The following is a 21,814-nucleotide window of genomic DNA, read 5'->3' as shown; positions in this document are numbered from 1 at the left end:
TCCCACTTGGTCATCAGTGTATAAATTCTTTTTACATGCTGCTAGATTTTCTTTACTAGTATTTTTTTTTTTCAACGTTTATTTATTTTTGGGACAGAGAGAGACAGAGCATGAACGGGGGAGGGGCAGAGAGAGAGGGAGACACAGAATCGGAAACAGGCTCCAGGCTCTGAGCCATCAGCCCAGAGCCTGACGCGGGGCTCGAACTCAGGGACTGCTAGATCGTGACCTGGCTGAAGTCGGACGCTTAACCGACTGCGCCACCCAGGCGCCCCACTTTACTAGTATTTTGTTGAGGATTTCTGCCTCTGTATTCAGAAATTGTTCTGTTGTGCTCTTGTGATGTCTTTGTCTGGTTTCTGTAGCAGGGTAATAATACTGGTCTTATAAAATGGATTAGGAAGTGTTCCCTCCTTTTTTGTTTTTTGGAAGAATTTATCAAATATTCATGTTAATTCTTCTTTAAATGTTTGGTAGACTTTACTAGTGAAGACATCTAGTTCTGGGCTTTTCTGTAGAAGAAGTTTTTTTAATTACTAATTCAGTCTCTTATTATAGGACCATGTGCCAATTAATTTATCTTTCTCTTCTTAGTAACAGGCATGTAGGTGGCCTTATGTCCTTTTCCATTCTTTAGTCTTGTTCTCAGTGTCCATTCTTAAATTTGCATATATCAATAAAATGCTTGTAGCCTAACAAGCCTTTCTTGCCATTAAATGATTATGTTGTGTTTTGATTGATACATGAAAGGCACGTTTGACTATTGAAACCATAAAGCAAATTAGTTAATGTCTGCCTGACTTAGCTTAGAATGTTTGCTAATTTTCTGCCACAAAGAACACCTTGGAAGTATCCTGATTTTTTTTTTTTTTTTCTAAGCCCACCATTGCACATTCATGGACTTGGAGGGTTCTGACCATGATCAGTCATCTTCTGGATTTATCACTCCAGTTAGTAGTTTGGTTTCTAATGTTATTTCTTGTAGTTTGTCTATGTATTGTATGTAGTATATTGTCTTGTAGTTTGGTGTTGTTGATAGTGTTGTCAGTGGTTGTGTTTGGTTTCCCTAATTAGAGTTTTCAACAAAATCAGTCGTTCTTTATCCTCCCAAGTCAGTCTTCAGTAGGGCACATAAAACTATGCACTTTTGTTTTCTTTTGAACATTAAGTAAGTAAAGGTAGTCATTAGTGAAATTATCAGCATTGGAATTAAAATGGGATGGTAGATTACATGTATTAGTGGGATAATTTTTCATGCTGCTTATATATGCTCATTAGCTTATAGACAAGCAGTTCTCAACTGGGGGGCAGTACCTACTCCTATGAAGTAATTGGAAATGTGTGGGGTATTATTCTGACACAGTGACTCAAGATTTGGGACTATGCTACAAGCATATTGTGACAAGGGGCCAGTGTTACTAAATATTATGTAATATGAAAGACACATCCACCCAGTCAAGCTTACTCAGTATTGTAATAACACCCTCATAGAGAAATGCTAACACTTAAATTTTCAAGCACTTCAATAATACTTATAATCTCTGAGTTGAATGTATTCTGGGGTGTTAAAAGATCTTCTAGGTAACTTTATTTACAGACAACTTTACACATAATATTGGAATAAACATTTCTTTGTCTACATTCTCTTTACCTGTCATAATATTTGTGAATATGGAATTCTGACATCACAGTGCCTGTCAAACTTTTATACCAGAGCACACCAGATAGTAGAGAAGAGTAACCATGTGCCTTTGGGGGAAGTTTTGAGGAACGAATGACTTTTAAAACTTCAGATGAATTTTGCACTTGGTTTTAAGATCGAGATATAATTTATTTACAATAAAACATGCTGGTTTTGATTATAACCATCATCCCAAATTAAGATAGAAAACATTTCTGTGGCCACAGAAAGTTCTGTCATGCCTATTCAGTCATTACCACCTCCAGCCTTTTCCTTTTCAGTTACTGATCTAATTTCTGTTACCATAGCATAGTCTTGCCTGTTTTAGAACTTTGTGTAATTGGAAATCATACATAAATGTACTCTTTTGTCTTTAAATTTTCATTCCACATTTATGTTTTTGAGACTTACTCACATTGCACATATTAGTAGTAACATTCCTTTTTAGTGCTGAGTAGTATTCCATTGTATAAATGCTCCATAATTTCTTTATTCATTGAACACTTGCATTCTTTCTAACTTTTGGCAGGTACAAATAAAGCTGCTATGAACATCCTTGTAAAAGTCATTTTGTGGACATAAAATTTTCATTTCTCTTAGTTAACTAGGAATGCAACTGTTGAATCATAAGATAAATGTGTGTTTAACTTTATAAGGAACTCTAAACAGTTTTTTAAATGGTTGTGCCATTTCACATTCCCTTAGCAGTGTACTTTTATTTCCATGATGGTGTCTTTTGGAAGAACAGAAGGTCTTAACTTTGACAAAGTGTAATTTATCATTTTTATCATTTTTCTTTTAGACTTACTGCTTTCTATATCCTAAAAAAAAAATTGTGTACCAATAGCTTCGCAGATTTTTCCCTAGTAGCTTTACATTTTACATTTTAAGTGTTTGATCTTCTTACGTTTTTTAAGTGTTTGATCTTTGTAATTTAATTTCTATGTCTGATCTGAAGTTAGGGGTTGAGGCTAATTTTTTTATATATAGATATCTTGTTACTCCATCCCATTTATTGAAAAGACTTTCTCCATTTATCATGACTTATATTTAAAACCAATTAACTGTATGTATATGTAGAAATGCATATTCATACTTTATCCTGTTGATCTGTTTTGCTATACTTATGCCAATACCACAGTCTCTTACTTGCTGTAATAATTTTGAAATCAGATAATCAAATCCTTCCAACTTTGTCCCTTTTCAAGGTTGTTTTTGGCTGTTCTGTCTGGGTCCTTGGCATTTTCATGTGAATTTCAGAATCATCCTGTCATTCTTACAAAAATGTATAGATATTTATTAGGATGGCATTGAATCTGTAGATCAGTTTACAGAACTTACATCTTAATGATATTGAGGCCATGTGAGTGTCATATATCCTTCCATTTATTTCTGTAATCTTTAATTTCTCCCTGCAGTGTTTTAGCTTTCTATTTAGAAGTCTTTCATGTCTTTCATTATGTTTATACATAGATATTTTCTCGATGCTATTGAAATGGTATTTTTTTTAGATATTTATTTAAGTAATCTCTGCACCCAGCCTGGGGCTCAAACTTACGACCCTAAGATCAAGAGTTGCACACTCCTCCAACTGTGTCAGCTAGGCACCCCAAAATGTTTTTTTTTCCCTTTTTTTTAAGTTTATTTATTTATTTTGAGAGAGACAGACAGACCCAAGCAGTCTCTGTGCTGTCAGTGCAGATCCCACACAGGGCTCAATCTCACAAACCATTAGCTCATGACCTGAGCTGAAATTAAGAGTTAGACCTTATGTGACTGAGCCACCCAGGCACCTCCCAAAGTGGTATTTTTCTTTTATATTTATTTATTGGGGGGGAGGGGCAGCAAGAGGGGAGGAAGAGAATCCCAGGCAGGCTCCCAGCCACTGGCATAGAGCCCAGCACGGGGCTTGAACTCACAAACCATGAGATCATGACATGAGCCAAAATCAAGAGTCGGTCACGTAACCAACTGAGCCACCCAGGCACCCCCAAAATAGTATTTTTTAATTATACTTTCCAGTTTGTTGCTAATATATCAAATCTTGTATCCTCTGATCTGCTAAATTTACTTAATTTTTCTGATAGTTTTTGGTATAAATTTCTTAAGATTTGCTAAACAATCAACGTTGTTTACAAGTCAAAGTAGAGTACTTCTTTCTTTTCTTTTTTTTTCTTTAATTTTTAAATGTTTATTTATTTTTGCGAGAGGAGAGACAGAGTGCGAGAGGGGGAGGGGCAGAGAGAGAGAGAGGGAGACACAGAAACCGTTTGAAACAGGCTCCAGACTTTGAGTTGTCAACACCAGAGTCCAATGTGGGGCTTGAACTCACAAACCAGGAGAATCATGACCTAAGCTGAAGTCAGATGCTCAACCAACTGAGCCACCCATGCTCCCTTAGAGTACTTCTTTCTTTTCAGTCTTTATGCTTCTCCCTTATTTTTTCTTGCCTTAGAACACTAGCTAACATCCCCAGTACTGTGTTGAATAGAAATGGTAAGAATGGACATCCTTGCCTTGTTTCTGATCTTGGGCAAAAAACATTCAGTATTTAACCTTTAAGTATAATATTGGCTGTAGGTTTTTCATTGAGGAAATTCTTCTCTTCCTAGTTGACTAAAGAGTTTTTATGATGGTTCGTATTGAATTTTGCCAAGGCATGTGTGAATTTGTCTGATTATCATATGAGTTTTCTCCTTTATTCTTTTAATTTGGTAATTTATATTTGTTTTTAAATCCTGAGATAATCTGAGTTGGTCATAATATAAAATCAATTATATATGTTACTAGATTCTGTTTGCTGTTCATTTTGTTTAGTTTTTTTGGATCTATGTTCATAAATGACATTGTTCTAGAATTTCATTTTGTTGTAATGTCCTTATTAGTTTTTGTTTGAGTTATGCCAATGCTCTTCCTCTTTTTTTTTTTTTAAAGTGTTTGCCTAAGATAGGTCGTATTTCTTCCTTAAATGTTTGATAGCTTTTACCAATGAAGCCATCCGGGCCTCAAGTTTTCTATGTAAGGCCATCTCAATACTAGGTTTTTTTCTTTTTATGTGTATTAATATTTGAACATTGTGTTTCTCAAAGAATTTTTGTACTCATCTAGGTTGTTAAAGTCATTCACATAAAATTATCTTGTCGTTATCTTTTAATATCTGTGGTGATATTTTTTCTTTCATTCCTGATATTGATAATTTATGTGTTGTCTTTCTTCCTGATCAGTCTAGATAAGGGTCCATACATTTGATCAAGCTTTTCCGAAAATTAACTTATGGCTTTTTTTTCCTCCCCAAAAATGTTTGTCCATTTCCTATTTCACTGATTTCCACTCCTATTATTCCCTTTCTTCTACTTCCATGGTGTTTAATATTTTCTTTTTCCAGCTTCTTGAGGTGAAGGTTGGGTATAACTTCTTATTCTAATAAAAACACTAAATGTTATAAATTTCTGTTAGTTTGTGGGAGTAAAGCTAAAGCAGAAAATCTGATATGTTGAGTATGTTGTGTTTTTATTATTGTTAAGTTCAAATATATTTCCTAATTTCCCTTTTGTCATCTTCTTTGAAATACAGACTGTTTAGAAGTGTGTTGTTTAATTCCAAATATTTGGTGTTTTCATTACTGTTAGAAGACATATTCTGTGATTTCAATCCTGTCAAATTTATTGAGATCTGTCCTAATATATGGTTTATCTTAAGGAATATTCTCTGTGCACTTGAGAAGGATGTGTTTTCTTTAGTGGTGAGTGAAGTGTCTATTAAGTCTTCTATATCCTTACTAGTTTTTGTTTTTTGTTTTTTTTTTGACTGCTTGTTCCATTGGTTGCTGAAAGAAGTTTGTAAGTTTTCTCTTTTTTTTAAACTATGGTTGTGCATTTGTCTATTTCTACTTGTCAATTTTTGCTTCTTTTTTTTTTGATGGTCTATTATTGGTTGTAAACACAGTATGTCTGTCTGATGGGTTTCCCTCTGTTGTCATTGTGAAACCATTCTATTTCTGTTGATATTCATTGTCTTAAAGCCTAACTTTAATATTATTATAGCCATACCAAATACTATTATGCTTAATATTTGCATGGTTTATCTTTTTCTATCCTTCTATTTCCAGCCTATCTGTGTCTTGATTTATTTTTATTTTTTATTATTTTTTTTAATGTTTATTCATTTTCGAGAGCAAGAGAGAGAGAATGAGAGTGCAAGCAGCAAAGGGGCAGAGAGAGAGGGAGAGACACAGAACTCGAAGAGGGCTCCAGGCTCCATGCTGTCAGCACAGAGCCCAACGCGGGGCTCGAACCCACGAACCATGAGATCGTGACCCGAGCTGAAGTTGGATGCTTAACCGACTGAGCCACCCAGGTGCCCCTCTGTGTTGATTTAAAGCCGGTCTTTTATGAATAGCATATAATTGAGTTTGAGATTTGTGCCCAGCCAGTAAATGTATTTGGAGGGGCACCTGTGTGACTCAGTTGGTTAAGCATCTGACTTAGGCTCAGGTCTTGATCTCGCAGTTCATGAGTTCAAGCCCCACATTGGGCTCTGTGAGGACAAGCTCAGAGCCTGGAGCCTACTTCGGATTCTGTGTCTCCCTCTCTCTGCCCTCCCCTGCTTGTGCTCTGTCTCTCTTGCTCTTGAAAATAAAGTAAAAATTAAAGAAAAATTTTTAAGGAAATTTACTTGGAGTGTTTAGTCCATTTACATTTAATATAATTTCACTGTGATTGGATATGGGTCTACCATCTTGTCATTTATTTTCTATTTGTTCCCTCTGTTGTTTTGTTTCTCCTTTCCAGTCATCTTTTGAGTTAATTATGTAGTATTTTAGTGTCATGTTCTGTATCCTCTGTTGGCTTTTTAACTATACTACTCTTTTATTTTTTTAATAGTACAGTATGTATCCTTAACTGTCTGCACTCAACCTTGGATTAATACCACTTCACATAAGATGTGAAAATCTTGGGGCACCTGGGTGGCTCAGTTGGTTAAGTGTCCAACTCTTGATCTCAGCCCAGGTCTTGATCTCAGGGTCATGAGATCAAGCCCCATGTTGGACTCACATGAAGCCTACTTTAAAAAGGGGGGAGGGGGGTGCACCTGGGTGGCTTAGTGGGTTGAGCAATTGACTTTGGCTCAGGTCATGGTCTCTCAGTTCATTGGTTCGGACCCAAGTCGGGCTTGCTGCTGTCAGCTCAGAGCCCATTTCAGATCCTCTGTAACCCCCTCTACATCCCTCCCTCACTTGTGCTCTCTCTCTCAAAGATAAACATTTTTTAAATAATTAAAAAAATTATAAAAAGGATGTGAAAACCTTTTAACTATGTGATTCCATTATACAAATTCCCCCGTCCTTTGTGCTCTTTATACTTCTACATATGTTTTAAACTCTAGTACATTGTTATTACTTGGTCATAGTCTTTTAAAGAGTTGATAAATAAAAATAGTTATTTTATATTTACCATCTGTAGTGCTCTTTTATTTTTCCTGTTTAAATTTCTATTTTGTAATACCATTTTCCATCAGTCCTGTGCAGCTCCCCAGCTCTAGAAGTACTAGAGTTTTAAGTAAAGCTACTGTTAAAACTTAAATATATTGGTAAATTTACTTTAGCTGTGAGGCACAACAGCCTTTTCTGATATTGTAGCTTTTCTTTTCTTCTTTTTTTTTAAATGTTCATTTTTAAGAGAGAGGCAGACAGACAGAGTGTGAGCAGGGGAGGGGCAGAGAGAGAGAGAGAGAGAGGAAGACACAGAATCTGAAGTAGGCTTCAGGCTCTGAGCAGTCAGCACAGAGCCGGATGTGGGGCTTGAACTCACAAATTGTGAGATCACAACCTGAGCCAGAGTGGGACACTTAATGGACCAAGCCACTCAGGTACCCCATTAGCTTTTCTTAACATTTAAATCCTCCAAGAATAAAATCAAAGCTGGTTCTGAAAGAAAAAAAAAAAAAAAAAAACAGTTAACTGGCAGTCGTTTGAAGTTTTCATCATAAAATAATAGGTAAAGCTTATCTTTGGACATAGTTTTTGAGAGGACTTTGTAAGTGTCTTAATTAAAGGTTAAAGAAAATTACTAGTATTAAGAGGAAAGTTACTGCTTTTCAGAGTTGACTGTTTATTTGGTTGTCTATACTGTTCCTGTGTATTGTGTTACTTGGTGGGCTGAAGCACTTTTTTGCTGTTTGAAAGAGTGACCAAAAATAACCTTTTAAGCAATTTGATCCAGGAGCAGCTTGGTGGGGATGAGTGAGTGAGATGAATTGTTAGAAGGCTGGGTAATGCTTAGGAACAAGCCATCAAGGGACTTTAACATTTGTCTCTCAGATTATTTGGCTTAAAGTTAAGAATGACAGCAGCATCTTGATTTTAAAGCCATTGTTAACTCACATAAACAATGTTATTGAGTGACACTTAGACACATGATTGTACTGCAGATGCTGAATGGGTATCAGCTAAGTGCCAAACACTGTGTTAAAATATTCACAGCTACAAAATCCTTCCCTTCTAGTGAGTGAGAAAGTTAAAGAGGTAATTGCATTGTGCTGAATGCATGTGATGATAGAATGAAATTCAGAGTACTTCTGAAGTAGGACTTGTACCTGGTCCAGACCTAGGGTAGTTTGGGTTTGGAGCACTTAGGGAACCATGTACCTGAACTGAGTTTTAAAGAACTTAGTGGGGTGATGTGATACAAGGATAGGACAGAGAAATTGGAAATGAGTTAAGGAGGAGAGAATTAACTGTCTGGAGCAAAGAGGAAAATAATATTGTGGCATGCACAGTAGTTTGGGACAGGAAGAAAGGAATGAGAGATGAGACTGGGGAGAGGCTTTGGTATGTTCCTGGATGACTGTATAGGTCATGGTTGGATACTTGGACTGGGTCCTATAGATTTTTAGCCATTGGAGCATTTTGAGCAGGAAAACAGCATTATCTGGTTATTATTTTAGAAAGATCATTCCCACTCCAATATGAGCAATATTAATACTGGAACTAGGAAAGTCAGGAAGGTTGTTGGAAGTAACCTAGGCAAAAGATAATGGGAGTGAAAATGTAGGAAGAAGTAGATGGTTTGGAAATTGTTAGGAGGTAGAACTGATAAGTGACAGATGGAATGTAGAGGGAGAAAGAGTTAAGGATGACACCCAGTTTTCTGGCTTGACCTTTGGAGGTGAATGGTATTACCATTACTTTAAATAAGAAAGAGGATGGGGCGCCTGGGTGGCTCAGTCAGTTGGGCATCTGACTTCGGCTCGTGTCACGATCTTGCAGTTTGTGGGTTCAGCTGTGCTGACAGCTCAGAGCCTGGATCCTGCTTCTGATTCTGTGTGTCTCTCTCTGCCCCTCCTAGCTTGTGCTCTGTGTCTCTCTCTCTCTCTCTCTCTCTCAAAAATAAACATTTAAAAATAAATAAATAAGAAAGAGGAGAAATAAGAGGACACTGATCTGAAACATGTTGAAATAGGATACATTCAGTCTGAGAGTTCATTAGGAAATTAAACAGTGAAGTCTAGAATTTAGGAAAGCATTCTTTTGGAGATAAAGAAGGGGGATTGTCACTAGCACAGAAGAACCAGAATTGTCTTTGTAACTCTCATAATTACACAACTAGAATTAGAACTCAAAGCTCACAATTACATGTCACAGCAGTCTGTTTAAATACATATTATTTCTATATTTTGCAGTGCTTTTGTATTTTTCACAATTTTTCCTTTGTTTAAATTAGCTGGGGTTCAACTAGAAAAAATTCACGAATTAGCCATTTCAATTAGTCTTCAAAATGTTATGTCTGTTAGAGAAGCTAAAATTCACTTACACCACTTGTTCCCAAACTTTACTGAGAAAAATCATCTATGGTATTTGTTAAAAATGCAGACTGTCGGATCCAAACCTCAGAGATGAAATCAGTATTGATATGAGAATTTGACTTGGAGATCTGCAGGTTTTGGTTTCAGGTAATTCTCATACACCTGGTGAAATACACTTTGTGAAATAATAACACCATAAAAAATAATGAAATTATCCTTTTCCCTAAACAGCTAAAAATCAAAGGCTGATAATATAAAAGTTTTCTTAATATTGTTGAATCTTGTTTGAAATTTCTGCTAATGAAACTTTAAGAAACATGAAGTCTGTAAAAGACTGTTGAAACACAGACACTTAGAAGTAACAATTCTAGGGCAGAAGATAACATGTATGTAGAGTTGCTAATATTCTGAAATACCTTGAATAAAATGAAGGTGGTAAAAGCTAGAGATCTGTTGCGTCAAAAGTTCCTCTTGTTGACCAGCAGAGGGCGCTCAATCTCGAAGTTGAGCTTTTTTTTTTTTTTTACCCTCTATGCTGCCTTTAAGGCCTAGAAGCTCAGGTCTTTTGAATATAGATTTTTCGTGTTCTTGTTACACAAGGCCAGGCATTCTTGTTACACAAGGCCAGGATACTTTTTTTTTATTCTTGTTTCTAAGACTTAGAAGATGTTCAATTTCTTTTTCTAGAGCCAGATCTTCATTGTACCCCCTGTGCGCATGTCTATTTCTTGTTTCCTCCCTGAAGTTTAAGACCTGAGTCATCACCTTAAGAGCTGCCATGGTACTTGGAATTAGCATAAAATCGGGGGCAGAGCCTGAGAAATGTAATGAATCTTTGCCTGTATTAAAAATGTCCAATTTTTGTTCCTAGTTAATTATTAAGATTCAGGGATACATTGTGTTTTGTCCATCTTCTGATCCAGGGAATAGAATGGAAGAAGTTGATGTTAGCTTCTGGAAACAATATTGATAAGCTTGGTTGGGTCTGTAGAGCATCAAGCTCCTCCACTATTTGATTGGAGGAGCTTATGGAAAACTTCCTGTCCTGGGATATATCCTTTGTCCATCCACTGCATGTCTGAAATGTCCATTAATCTACTTGTTAGCTTTAGGCACTGAGAGCTCCACTAAAACCCAAAGATTTCACTGAGAGGACTAAAGTAAATGTGGCAAGAGAAATTGTTTCTTTAAGTTAGGTAGGACTTGGCAGGATGTTTATCATAATTACACTTAACTACGGGGTGTCAGGAAAGATCTGGAACTAGAATTATACTGTTTCCTGTTTATAAACCTTCAAACCTCTAAACTGACTAATGAATTAATTTATTATAAGAAGGTTCAGCATTTACAGAATGTATACTGCATGCCAGGCACTGTTCTCATTTAATCCCCAAGACAACCCTATGAGATAATTACCGTTACTCTTCCTGTGTTGCAGATTAGGAAACTGAGGCACAGAGAATTTAAGTAATTTGTCTGAGGTTGCTAATGGAGGAGACAACCAGGGCTCACCACTGTTCAATCCTCCTGTATATCTTTAAGTGTCCAGTAACCCAGGGAACTTGTCAGCTGCATCTGTGTGTGAGCTGGCAGGAAGCTCAGTTGCCTTGGACGGCAGCTTTTCGAAACAGAGGCCCACGTGAAGTCACTGAGAACTTCAGCAGGATTCAGGAAGCCCCTGAACTCAGAAAAATGTGATTTCTGCTTTTCAGTTAATATAGCAGGAATAGAATTGAGGAAAATATGGAAAAAGAAGTGAGACAAACTTTGAAAGGTTTCACTTCACAGCACCCACTCCAGTAAGTTGAGGGAATAAAAATTTGGATAACTGGTTATTTTTTTTTTTTCAACGTTTATTTATTTTTGGGACAGAGAGAGACAGAGCATGAACAGGGGAGGGGCAGAGAGAGGGAGACATAGAATCGGAAACAGGCTCCAGGCTCTGAGCCATCAGCCCAGAGCCTGACGCGGGGCTCGAACTCACGGACCGCGAGATCGTGACCTGGCTGAAGCCGGACGCTTAACCGACTGCGCCACCCAGGCGCCCCATGGATAACTGGTTATTTTTAAGTACTTAGTGTGATTTTTAAAAAATGTTTTGTAATGTTTGTTTTTGAGAGAGAGAGAAAGGCAGAGTGTGAATAGGGGAGGGGCAGAGAGAGAGAGAGAGAGAGAGACACAGAATCCGAAGCAGGCTCCAGGCTCAGGGCTGTCAGCACAGAGCCCGACCTGGGGCTCAAACTCACAAACCATGAGATCATGACCTGAGCCGAAGTTGGACACTTAACCGACTAAGCCACCAAGGCACCCAAATACTTAGTGTCATTTTAAAAACAGTGTTATTTTTCTGAAATTGGTAACTTATAGTGTTCAGTTTTTTCTTATTAGAGAAGAGTTCCTCAAAAATAAGAAACTTTGTTTAGTGATATAATTGAACAAATTAGTGAAGGCTAATAACTTAATTGACCTAGCAGTGGTAGAGTGTGTGAACATTTAGTTTTGATTATGATTTCAAGAACATCTGTTGTGCACTTGGTAATAAATGTATTATTTCTTTCATTTTCTTTGATCTTTCTCTTTCATTTCACCTGATTTTCATCCATGTGAAGAATCCAAGTTACGGAATACCCTCATGTAGAAAGTTGGTTAGGAAAACACCCTATATCAGAAATAATAATACATTATCACAAGGGTCTTCTTTTTCCTTCATACAAATTCTGATCTCGTAACCACGTTAGTGTTCTTTGGCATTAATAATGTAATGTGACCAGAAATCAGTCCTAGACTTGGTGAGGTGGGAGAAGAAACTTAGTGAGGTGAGAGAAAATTAAAGATGTTGGTGAAAAGGCAGGTTTGAGTTTTTTTATAGCTTTAAGTTAGCTGTGCACGATCCACTTTCTTGACCATGGATAATTGAGAGCTGATTATTCTGCCCAGGTCATTGTGAAAGTGACAAGTCAGACTGTAGACATCCCCAAAGCATAGGCATAGGAATAAAAATGCTATATTTTTGTATCCATGTTCAAGAAAGATTGACTTTCGAAGTGTGTCACTATTTGGGGGAAGAGGATGCTATCACCTTTGTAAAGTTGTGAATTATGAAAGACATTTCTGTTAGGTTACTGAATGTCCCTTGGGGTTTGTTTCATTTATAACATTGCCTCAGGCCTTCTGCTACATCCTGTTGGAATGACCTTCTTTTCAACCCTGTGCTGGCAGCTGTAATATGGCTCTTTCTCCTGAATCCTTTAGGGTTATCACATGACAAGCATGAACTGTGACCCCTTTGTTCTTTATCCAGATGATTCGGTTTTAAAAATTTTTTTCTGTTTAACATTTTTGCCTTATTTCTTTCCTCTTTTTCCCTCTTTGCTCTCTTTTTTATTTCCTACCTGGACAAGGGTTTGTGGGGTGTTTTTTTTAGCATTTTAATTTTTTAATTAAAGTATAACATTGATGCAGAAAAGCACACAAATCAAAGCTCACTGAATTTTCACAGCACAAACACACCCATGTAGACAATACTCCAGTCAAGACAGAAAACGTCACCGGAACCCCAGATAACCCTGCCCTATCTCTTTCTGGCCACTACTCCTCTCCCCTAAGGGGAATCATTGTACTGACTTCTGTAGCTTTGAACTTTATAGAAATGGAATCAGACTATATTTTGTTGTGTTTGGATCCTTTCATTTTTGTGATATTCATCTATGTTACTCAGTTTGTTACTGCTGTGTAGTTTTCCATTTGTGTAAGTATTCCACAATTTATTCTTAATGGGCATTTGGATGGTTTCTTCTTTAGGTCTATTACAAATAATAGTACTAAACATTCTCATACGTGTCTTTCAGTGGACATGTGACATATTTCTGGGTATTTACATTTGCCAAGACATTGTGTATCCATCTAGCCATTTACATTTCAAAATCCATATAAAACATTAGATGATTGATTTTATGCAAACTCTTAATAGGAAACGTTTGTAAACAACTATCGATTCAGCTTTAGCATATTATATCTAATTTTTGGCTAAGAAAATGCCTCTATTTAAATGTACTATAAACAGATAACTCCTATATACAGCAAAATTGCCACTCACTGCCCATGACATGTTTTATTAACTCTCTTCCTAATGTGTGTTTTTTATCCAGTTTTCCAAAGCTCAATTGGCAGGTCCATTCTGCAAAACCCTTAGGAAAATATTGTGATGGTGATAATTCACAGTAGTTAGGATTATATCTATATTATACCACCTCTAAGTGGTAACGGGAAGAGGAATGTGCTAGTGCTTGACTGCCATGCTTTAGTGAAAGTCACAGAGGCAGACACTTGTATGCGCATTCATTACTGAGAACCTTGCAGAAGTGGTGAAAGACTGGCTGTCCCATAGCTTGGCTCCAGGACAAATAGCCAGGCAATTGTGCAGCCAAGAGTAAAGTTTTCATCCCTTTTAAACATGTCGACTTTCCAAAATTTGTTCCATGGATCCTTTTGAACATGTTTAACCTTACGAGTATAGAAATGTGATTGTGCTATCATATTCCCTCAAAACTGCAAAGCATCTCCTAAGGAGATTTTGTTTGACCATCAGGTAAAGTGCCCCTCAGTCATTCTGTGAACATGCATAGAATTAAGTTGACTTGTTTTGACCAAAGTGTATTCCTTAAAGAGGATCTCTTTCTCCTCCATCAAAACAAAACAAAAATATAGAGGGAATAATCAAAATTCGATGGTTATAAAAGGATAGTTACAGAACCAGAAGATTTGCCTCCTATGTTACGGAAATATAAATGTAAGTCTTTTGGAGGGTGAAAGGAGGGTCGACAACCCTATCAAGATGTTTTTGGGAACAAAGTATGGTTAAAAAAAAAAGAATGAGAGAATAAAGGATTTCACCTTGACAAAATTATCCTTTAAGAATTCTGTTATTTTTCGTTTCTTCTTCCAGCCTTTGTTTTTGCAAAGGCACAGTGGAAAGTGAGCCTGCAGGGAAGCCATGTGATGAGTTTGTACCTGATTTGGTAGATAATATAACACAGTAATAACTAAGAGCACTCACTTTATTTTTTTATTTATTTTTAAGTTTTTTTTTTTTTTTTTTTTTAATTTACATCCAAATTAGTTCGCATATAGTGCAATAGTGATTTCAGGAGTAGATTCCTTAGTGCCCCTTACCCATTTATCCTATCCCCTCCTCCCGTAACCCCTCCCATAACCCTCCGTTCTCCATATTTATGAGTCTCTTCTGTTTTGTCCCCCTCCCTGTTTTATATTATTTTTGTTTCCCTTCCCTTATGTTCATCTGTTTTGTCTCTTAAATCCTCATATGAGTCAAGTCCTATGATTTTTGTCTTTCTTTGACTAATTTCACTTAGCATAATACCCTCCAGTTCCATCCACGTAGTTGCAAATGGCAAGATTGCATTCTTTTTGATTGCCGAATAATACTCCATTGTGTATGTATATATATATACCACATTTTCTTTATCCATTCATCCATCGATAGACATTTGGGCTCTTTCCATACTTTGGCTATTGTTGATAATGCTGCTAGAAACATGGGGGTGCATGTGTCCCTTCAAAACAGCACACCTGTATTCCGTGGATAAATGCCTAGTAGTACAATTGCTAGGTCCTACGGTAGTTCTGTTTTTAGTTTTTTGAGGAACCTCCATACTGTTTTCCAGAGTGCTGCACCAGCTTGCATTCCCATAAGAGCACTCACTTTAGATCAACTTAGAAATTGAGTCCCGGTTCAGTTTTGCTGTGTGACTCTGAACAGGTCGCTTAACCTATCTAAGCTCAGTATTCTCATTTGATAAATGGAGGCAGCACCCATGTGACTTGTTGCAATGTTACATGAAAGAAAAGAGATCATGTGTGGGAAGTGATTAACATAGCTGTCATAACTAGTGCTCAGGTAGCTAGTCTGGACAGGGTGGGGGGAGCCATTGAAGATTTTTGAACCACAGAATGGTAGGACCTGAATCATGTAAGGCTTTTTCTTTTATTTTTATAATCGACATACAAAAAGCAGCACACATTTCAAGTATTCAGTCTGATAGATTTTTATATATACATATACCTATGAAATCATCGCTGCAATTGAAATAGTGACCACATCCATCAATCCCGAAACCTTTGTCTAAGACCTTTAAAGAAGAAAGTCTGGCCTTCAATGCACAGCAAAGAATGGAATGAAGTAGAGCCTGGAAGTGGAGAAATCAGTTAAGAGGCTGTGGCCCTGGTCCAGGTGAGAGAGAAAGATTGAATGAGGTGTGGGGGCAGTTGGCCTTCCCCAAGAGATGGGGCTTCTGGGGACAGGGTTGAGCCTGCTGCGTTATTGTATTCTCTCCAGCACCTAACTCAGTGGCCAGAGGCTAGTAGCTCTTCCATGCTGAAGACAGTTTTTCCCTTTATGAAAGATTGGTTACTTTAAACTTTTTTCTCCATTCTGTTTAGGGCTTAAAAGACAATCTTCTTGCTTCTGGGACATCCAGCCTGACAGCCACCAAACAGTTGCTTCGTCCAAGAATCACAAGAATCTGTCTCAGGGACTTGATATTCTGTATGGAACAGGAAAGAGAGATGAAGTATTCTCGAGCTCTGTACCTTGCCCTTCTGAAGTGACCACTCCAGTCTCCATCCAGATCCTTGCTGTTTACTGCCAAAGAAGACATAAAGAGCATTGTTGCACTCTCCTGAAATTTCAGTTTCTGGAAAATAATCACCAATAGGGAAGATCATTGTTTACAGTTATAAACTTTTATTAAATCTTACTTACACATCCCACGGGGTTCTTAATGACTAGAATTCAACTTTGTCTTCTGGAAATTGGTTATGAAATACAGTTCACACAGACATAGGCTTCTGCCTACCTGTGGATTTAATTACAGTAAGTTAAGGCCCTGTTTGTTACCACCTGCTTCATTTGCTGGACTGTAGGCGAGGTGTCTTTCCCTAACACAGCCTGCATTACGATGCAGGGGAAAGAAAGGAAGAGTCCCGACTTTCCAAGATTATATTTCATCCTCTGCTGAACTTGTCTCAAAGTGTTAGGTTTTCTAGGCTGGGATCAGAAGTTGCTTAGCTAATTGTGATAGTCACCTTCTGTAGTTGCAGGTGACAAGCCACAGCATCTGTAGTGACTTTGGTCAGCCGAGTCCCAGTGTTGTCAAAACGGAGACAGATGGGGATAGTTTGTGCCTGTCCCCACAAAGGTGGCTCCTCTCTGGGTCGTCACCATATGCTGCTTCTGATACCAAGTGAGGGTACATCCTTGTCAGGGAAACTTTAAAATGGAAGCTGCTGATATACCTCACTGAAAAGTGGAAAAGGTGGGAAGTATTGAAAAGAATGATGGGGCACTGCGTTCAAACTGAGGAGGGGAAAAGGAGAGTGGAACCTCAGAATAGGAACCATGCTGCACATGCGTCCTCCGTTCCAGTGGTGGGATTGGAACTCCAGAGCAACCGGTACACGTTTTGTTGACAGGACAAAATCACAGCCCAACCAAAAAAGGAAAATGTATCAAACATTTTCAAATGTACAGTATCTCAAAAGGAAGTCGTTATTTTTTGTTTTGTGTATTGTTTTAAATCTCAAGAAGGATAGTTTTCTAAAATCCTTTTCATTACCGCAAGTTTTAAGCATCTTGTTGCATTTAAAAAATCCTAATCGATGATTAGAAATTTTTAACAATAGGACTCCATTTTGGATTCTATACTCAAAAGGTAATGTCAGCATTTCATTGTTGGAGATCTTGGCTCTAAATGTATTATGAGGAGCAATATATATATATATATTTTTTTTTTTTTTGTTTTCCCCCCACCTGAGGAGGAAGCTGATGTTTTGTAAAGCAAACCCTCTTTTCTTTCTTTTAATTCCGCCTTTGTGGCATGTAGTTGGTGAAAAATAATAGCTGTATTTAGAATCCCATACAGAAAGAACAAGTAAATCCTCCAAGAAGATTTTTTAAAAATGGGAAAGCTGTGCTTCTTAGAAAAAGAATTCAGGGGGAAAAGAACACACCTCTGGTATGTTACTCCTTATCCTGTTCTTCCCATGAGGACTGTTGTGGCCATGTTCTATACTGTAATAAATGTTAAATTGGCCATTTTTGTTTCAGCAAGTTATGTAAAATGCTATAAATTATGTATATGTTAAAAGAGAAACTTTTCAGAAGAGATCTATACCTAAAGTTGTTTTTGTATATTTAAATGCTTAGCTTTATTTTTTTGTAAAGTGCAGCATATTCCCATATTTGTGTATAAATGTTTAAAATTATTTCAAATACTTCATTAAAATAATTATTTTATTATACGAATAATTTTGCTCAGTTACTGACTTTGAAAACCAGTATCTTTAGTAGTAAGCCTCCACACCTGGGGGCTGGGCAGTGGGTCTTACCTACTGGGCAATGGATCTTTCTTGGCTAGGATTGTTACTTTGGAGTATCAGCATTTCGGTTCCAGAACCTCACTTCAAATCCCAAGTTACTATTACCACTGTCTTTGGAATAGTTGTAAATTTGCATGCTATTTGACTCACAAAGAAAGCTAAACATATTCATTACAAAAGCTTTTCTTGGCCCATCAGTTTTCTTACTAAAAGTATTCTTTTTCAAACCTTATTTTTAATATACATTTTTAAAATTTGTGTCGTGAAGTATATCTTACAAAAGAACAAGTACAGTGTATCCAAAGTATTCTTCTGCTCAGTTTGCAAAATGGTGGCCTTGGGGTAGATTTGATCTATAAAGGCATTCTCTGTGACTCATACAGTGTTTCCCGTGTTTTAATTTACAAAAATCTATATTTCCACTTCCTTTGAAAAATCAGAAGATCTGGAATCATTAGGTACCTCCTTGTGTATGGTAATCCACTGGAGCCATCCAGTGCCTGTTCACTTTAGATGTGGGGGCATAAATTTACCTTCTCTTGTCTGAACCCTTCAAGTATTGACGTTTGTGACCCTCTGCCTTCAAGTAAATATTTATCTTGGGTGATGAACAGTAAAAGAGTAAAGTACTGGACATTCTCTTACCTGTTTTTTTTTTTTTTAAGCAACTTTATTGAGGCATATTTTATATATAAAATTCACCCATATTCCACCGATTTACTTTTAATATGACTGATCTTTTAATTTTTTTTTTTTAATGTTTATTTTTGAGAGAGGGAGAGACAAAGTACGAGTGGGGGAGGAACAGAGAGAGAGGGAGACACAGAATCTGAAGCAGTCTCCAGGCTCTGAGCTAGCCGCACAGAGCCTGGCACGGGGCTCGAACTCATGAGCCGTGAGATCACAACCTGAGCCAAAGTTGGATGCTTAACTGACAGAGCCACCCAGGCTCGCCAACTGATTGATCTAAATTGTTTCCTCCATGAGTATCTTTTTTTAAAAAAAATTTTTTTTTCAACGTTTATTTATTTTTGGGACAGAGAGAGACAGACCATGAACGGGGGAAGGGCAGAGAGAGAGGGAGACACAGAATCGGAAACAGGCTCCAGGCTCTGAGCCATCAGCCCAGAGCCTGACGCGGGGCTCGAACTCACGCACCGCGAGATCGTGACCTGGCTGAAGTCGGACGCTTAACCGACTGCGCCACCCAGGCGCCCCATCCTCCATGAGTATCTTTAAGACCTTCTCGTAAAAATAAGATCAACATTTAACATTCTTTTAAAGCCTATATTTCTTAAATCCTGCATTTGAGTTAAATTTTGTTTCATTAGAATTTTGGCAACACTTTATTTAGAATTAAGGCCATTTATACCAAGTATGTCATATGTCATAGTTGCAGCAAAGAATGCATGTAATATTAGGGCATATTCTTCAGAAAAATATGGAACCAAGATCTCAGATTAAGTTGGACTTTCTCTCTATCCCTAGTTGTATAATGAACTAACTTAAGTATTTATAAAAGTCTGAGCTTAGTAAGACTCCATGATTCTGCATGAAATAAAATATAGTATGTCATATGTTAATACATGACATGGTAGCTAGTTTTTGTTTGATTGTTGTTTGTGTTATTATCTTTTCAGGCACTTTTTGGGCTCCCTGAACTGAAATGGCTTTTTTTTTTCATGTAGGCATGATTTACATCTGATATCAGTACCTTTTTCTCTGACTTTTTAACCACTTCTGAGTATTTTCATGTGCATTTCAGTTGTGTTGCATTGGTGCATTTGCTTTTTTACTGAAGTTGGTTCACAGGTTGAAAATTGGTCCTCAGTAGAATGGTTTTGCCATATTTTTCTTTTGGAAAACGTTGAGAGACCGCTGTGCTGGCAGGCAACCTAGAGTGGGCCACCATATTCTTGAACGCTGGCTAGTGGGTGAGCAGAACAGGCACAAGAGTGATAGGGTTAGCATTTATGTCTACTTGGCACATTGAATATTTGTGGGAAGGAAATACTCCCTAGGAACTCATTTTAAGACTTTTGACTTTGTTGGTAAACCGTGAGAGCAATTTTAATGGCAACTCTTCTTTAATAATGCCAGTCCGAGGGGCGCCTGGGTGACTCAGTCGGTTGAGCGTTCTGACCTCGGCTCAGGTCATGATCTCACAGTTCGTGGGTTCGAGCACTGCATCAGGCTCTGTGCTGACCTCTTGCTCAGAGCCTGGAGCCTGCTTCAGATTCTGTGTCTTCTTCTCTCTCTGCCCCTCACCTACTCACACTTTGTCTCACTCTGTTTCTCAAAAATAAATAAATGTAAATAAAAAATTTAATAATGCCAGGTCGACACCTTACTAAGTTTTCTTATTGTAGGTGGTATTGACACAGTATTGCCCTGGCTGCGTCTCTAATCTTGCCTCTTACCAGTTGTGTGGCCTTGGACAAATTATTTAACTTCTCTGTGCCTTCGTCTCCTCATCTGGAAAATAAAAGGCTATGAGGAAAATGAAAACATTTACTTCTGTGCTGTATCTGTAGATGTTCTAGGTCATACTGTCGATCTAGCTTTGTGTCCTTTCCTACCACTGGAGATGCTGAAAGAAGAGAAACAACTTAGAATAAAATGTCACTTTTGAGGTTCATCCTTCAAAGTGACATTGAGGCTGTGTTTCTCATTTCCTCTTACTGCATTTGGATTTGTTTAAAACAATTTCAATTTGTCATCTTTAGGGGTGAAATGAAATACCCTTTTAATATCATTCCTTGCACCGGCCCTGTACACGATAAGGTAGGATGGAAGAAGAATTGCCATAATTCTACATAAGCTGCTTAGCACTTTCAAAGCTAGTATTGAAATGTTACCTGTGAGGTTTAGGCTGTGGGACTGATAACTTTTCCTGTTTATAATTGTAACTAACAGGCTTTGCCTGAAGATGAGTGGAAGGTTGGCTTCTTGATGAATCTATCTTAGGCCTCCACTTCCCTAAACAGAAGTATAAAGTCATTGTACTGAGTTGGCTTCACAGAACCTTTAAACTTGCAGATGGAGGGGCACCGGGGTGGCTCCATCGGTTAAGCATCCGACTTCAGCTCAGGTCATGAGTTTGAGCCCCGCGCTGGGCTCTGTGCTGACAGCTCAGAGCCTGGAGCCTGGTTCGGATTCTGTATCTCCCTCTCACTCTGCCCCTCCCCAACTTGCACTCTGTCTCTCTCAAAAATAAACATTAAATTTTTTTTTAAATAATAAACTTGCAAATGGCAATATAAATATCTCACTGGGTACTTCCCAGTAATGTTAATTCCCATAGAAATAGACAGTGGTTGCCTCTAACACAGAGAAGAGCAAGACAATTGAATAAATGGTACATTGTGTCATTTCCATGCCTTCTGCCATTATCAAAAAGCCTGTGGTGCTGGGCTAGACCCCAGTCAAGGAACAATTCAAGTGTTGTTATTGATGTGTATTAGTTTCCTAGGGCTACCATAACAAATTGCCACAAACTAGGTGGCTTCAAACAACAGAAACGTATTTTCTCACAGTTCTGGAGGCCAGAAGTCTGAAATCAAGGTGTTGGCAGGGCCACCCTCCCTCCATAGGCCCTAGGAGAGAACTTTCCTTGCCTTTCCAGCTTCTCATGGCTTTTGATGTTCCTTGGTTGTGGCAGCAAAACACCAGTGTCTGCTTCTGTCCTCGCATGGCCTCTGTGTCCTCCACATCCTTTTCTTATAAAGACACCTGGTCATTGACTTTAGGGCTCACTCCAATTCAGTATGATCTCATCTTGGCCTTTAACTAACATCTGCAAAGACCCTATTTCCAAACAGGGTGACATTGTGAGGTTCCAGGTGGACATGGACTTGGGAATGGGGGGGGGGGGGGAGGATGACACTATTCAGCCCACTGCAGGAGCATCCTTTATATATTCCTGATACTTTT

At 37.8% G+C, this 21,814-nt stretch overlaps 1 protein-coding gene across 1 annotated transcript in view; it reads left to right on the top strand.

Moving 5' to 3' along the window:
• The window catches only part of TAF4B (TATA-box binding protein associated factor 4b), a 118,592-nt gene extending 100,785 nt beyond the window's left edge, over positions 1 to 17,807 (top strand). The window contains exons 13-14 of the mRNA XM_040478496.1: positions 5,515 to 5,520; positions 15,944 to 17,807. Of these exons, the coding sequence (XP_040334430.1) occupies positions 5,515 to 5,520; positions 15,944 to 16,111 (174 nt within the window). The 3' untranslated portion in view covers positions 16,112 to 17,807. The remainder of the gene's footprint in view (positions 1 to 5,514; positions 5,521 to 15,943) is intronic.
• The last annotated feature ends 4,007 nt before the right edge of the window (positions 17,808 to 21,814 follow it).

The sequence above is a fragment of the Herpailurus yagouaroundi genome, unplaced genomic scaffold, assembly GCF_014898765.1.
Source record: "Herpailurus yagouaroundi ecotype Mexico unplaced genomic scaffold, PumYag 142, whole genome shotgun sequence".
Lineage (NCBI taxonomy): Eukaryota > Metazoa > Chordata > Mammalia > Carnivora > Felidae > Herpailurus > Herpailurus yagouaroundi.
This window is presented reverse-complemented; position numbering and strand designations above follow the sequence as displayed.